This window comes from Populus nigra, chromosome 11 (assembly GCF_951802175.1).
Source record: "Populus nigra chromosome 11, ddPopNigr1.1, whole genome shotgun sequence".
Lineage (NCBI taxonomy): Eukaryota > Viridiplantae > Streptophyta > Magnoliopsida > Malpighiales > Salicaceae > Populus > Populus nigra.
In genome coordinates, this window is record NC_084862.1 from 3205961 (window position 1) to 3209280 (window position 3320).

General features: G+C 35.8%; 1 protein-coding gene across 1 annotated transcript; it reads right to left on the reverse strand.

The window, feature by feature from the left end:
- Window positions 1–2129, reverse strand: LOC133706341 (protein SENSITIVE TO PROTON RHIZOTOXICITY 1-like). The gene has a single exon (XM_062131852.1). The coding sequence runs from the start codon at window positions 1717–1719 to the stop codon at window positions 199–201; it is 1521 nt and encodes a 506-aa protein (XP_061987836.1). The 5' UTR covers window positions 1720–2129; the 3' UTR covers window positions 1–198.
- Window positions 2130–3320: the final 1191 nt, after the last annotated feature.

Genomic DNA, 3320 nt, shown 5'->3' on the forward strand with positions numbered 1-3320 from the left:
TGGCTAAAGAACAAGCATTTATTTGAACTCATGAAATTGCATTGGACAGCCTCACCTTACAAATGTACTAGGATTTGAAATCTGAGATCCATGATCATGAGCTAATAGTAAAAGCTAATACTAAAATAACTACATATGTTATTGAAGATTATTACAAGAAGTAGACTCCCCGCCGGTTTTCTGACTGTAATTATGGGATCAAGAAAGAAGAAAAGAGAACGAACTTTCTGAATCATCAAATGGAGGTCGAGGAAACTCATGGAACCCACCAAAATTACATGTATCGAAGTTCAACGGCGAGAAACAACTGGAAGGATCATCAGCATCGTCGTTCACTTCCATAACATTTTGAGCCCCACTTCCGGTAGCGGCATGAGAGCCAAAGCTGAAATTTATGTTTCCGACCTTATTTGATGCTTCGTTCCCGTCCACTTTATCAGATGACACAGCTGGTCCCTTAGTTTCCTCGAGAGGAATAGCAGGAGTATGGCCTTGGAACAGAGCAATGTGTCCAAAAAGCTTGTCTTTCCTCGAGAATGTTGTGCCACAGGAACAAAGCCATTTATCCTTGCCACAATGCTTCTCATGAGTTTTAAGATCTGCAGTCACTGAGAATTTCTTGGTGTTGCATCGGCTGCAAGTGTAGCTTTTGTCACAGTGGGTTCTCTTGTAATGGTTTTTGACGCATAAAATAGACTTCAAAGGCTGAAACTTCTTGTGATCCTTGTTTCGCTTGCAGCCAGAAAAAGGGCAGGAATACCTCTTAATAACCACTGGATCTGAGCTGGATTCCTTGTTGGGTTTTGCAAGTGCAGCAGGGGTTTTGTACTCATCACCATGGCCTCTCATATGCATCCTCAAATTTGCATCCCGCTTGAACCCTTTCCCGCATATTGTGCAGAAGTGGGTGTGTGGTGCTAGTATTTCCTCTTTTTCTAGTTGTAATATATCATAGGAACCAGGTGGAAGGTACTCTCCTTCATCAGCATCTTCTTCCTCTTTCATTTCATGTTCTTCAATGAAGTGGTTCTGGTCAGTCCCACAATTACCAGTAACATCCATCTTGTCGGACTGATCAGAAACTTTCCTTCCACTACCATGTTGCGGCTGTGGACTACAATTCATGCCCGCCACAGGAGGAAAAATAAGTCCTCCAAGCTGCCTAAGCTGTCCATTAGGAGTGTCTGCAGAAAGTGTATGTTTCACAGATGGGAGAAGGCTACCTGCAGTAGAGATCAGCTGAACAATAATTGAAGTGAGATCAGCAGTTATGAGAAACTGCTGTTGCTGAGTTACGAGGTGATCCTGTCCCCCAAGAACCTGACCTTTGCGGTCAACAAATAAATGCACCAAATCTTGAAGATGATGGATCTTTTGCTCTAGAAAAGAGAGATTACTAAGCATGGCTCTTGGATCCCAGTCTTGGACTTTGTTTGTTTCAAGTGTCTCAATACTTTTTCCATCTTCTTGATGATCCAGAATTTTGGTTTGATTGTTGCGGTTGGAAAGAAGCAAAAATCCAGATTCCGATGCTTGGTTGAATCCTCCGAAAGGTGGTGATATTATGTTGTCCTCCCACTTTTGCTGCTGCTTCTGCTGTTGCTGTAAATTGAAATCGGTGAAGGATGGATTCTCCGAGGACATCCTTCTCGGCAATTCATTACCGGAGGATGAAGTATCTGCCCATACATCTACAGATAGCCTATCCTTAAGATCCATATATCCTCTCCTCTCCTCTCCACACAGTATGGGGAATCAAAGCGAACAAAAAGCTGGGATCTTAGCAATACACACTTTGACCTTGCTTCAACTCGGCTGCTCCATATATTTTGAGAAAGAAAAGGTGTGCTCTAACAGCATCGATGTTATACCAGCAAAGGTCTCTGCTACCATGGAGGGTACAGTATCACCAAAACTAAATCAAACCCATCAGTCAGGACTGTTATTTGTAGCAATTTGATTTGATTTGATTGATGGCACCCCATTAATCAGAGCCGTTGGTTGGGTCACTCATGGTATAAGTGGCACATTGACAAAAAAAAGACAACTTTTGTGAAGTTTCATTGGACTAAGGAAGATTCTCACTGTGTCTCTTTAGAGTTGAGATGCATCTGCACTCGTGTGCATTGCACATGACTTGCTCTCTGCTTGTGTTTTTTACCTTTTCTTTTCTTTCTCTTTCTAGGACTTCAACAATAATGTCAATAATTTAAGAGAGATTTAATAAATATATTATCTGGCTATTAGATTTATGTTTATTGGGGGAGGGTTAACTGGGGGAGGGGGAGGGAGGTGACCCGATTACCAGGAAGCTATACCACCTTTTTTTTTATTATTATTATTATTTATTATTAAATTTCATAAATTTTTAGTTTTCTTAAGATACAAATGGTAACTTTGCGAGTAAGAAAAAGAAATTGAATAGCAAAACTACACATAACACCAAAAAAAAAATGATATCATGAAATTGAAAATTTAATCAATATTCATAAATAGTATAATAATGTAAGAGAGAAATATGTCTGCATTTTGGATGTGTTTTTTGATATCATAGAGTTTTGTTCATTGAGAAACAAAAAGATAATGTTTCTCTTAATAAAATAAATTGATAAATATATATAAATTGATAAATTAAAAAGTTGTTGTTAACACTAATTAAATATTTAACCATGAAATTGATCTCCCTTTCAAAAGACACAAGATAAATGCACATGGAAATAATTTACTTCATCTATCCTTTTTTATTTTCATTTTTCTTAATAACTTATCTTATTTTGCAAATGCAAGTACTTATCTTTCTAAATTAAGAGGACAAAATTTAAAGATAATTTATAATAATCTTTTTAAAGTATTATGAATTATAAAAATAATTCAAAAGATTAATTATAATCATTTAAAAAAAATAGTTAAGCCTAATAATTTAAAATATGAAAGAGAGAGTATTAATTAAAAAATATGAAAATTAAAAAAAAAAGATTAAGCCCACAACATGTCATTGTTTATTCAAAGATGGAAAAACGCCAATGCAACTAGTTTATTATTAAAAAAAAAAAAAAGAGTGGATCACTTTTTATCTGTTCTAGTCTTTTTATATTTTAACAAACATGTCATTCGCCGGAGCATTTATGCCCATATCCGATGATTGGAAAATCACATTTCATATATTTAGATTTAAAAAAACATATTTTTCAATTTGTTTTTATTTAAAAATATCTTAAAACATCGTAGAAACTTCAATAAAAACATTTTCGATCCTAAAGCACCTTCTAATTAGTTCAAAACACACAAAATCAAATCAAAACAAAACTTACATGTCATGA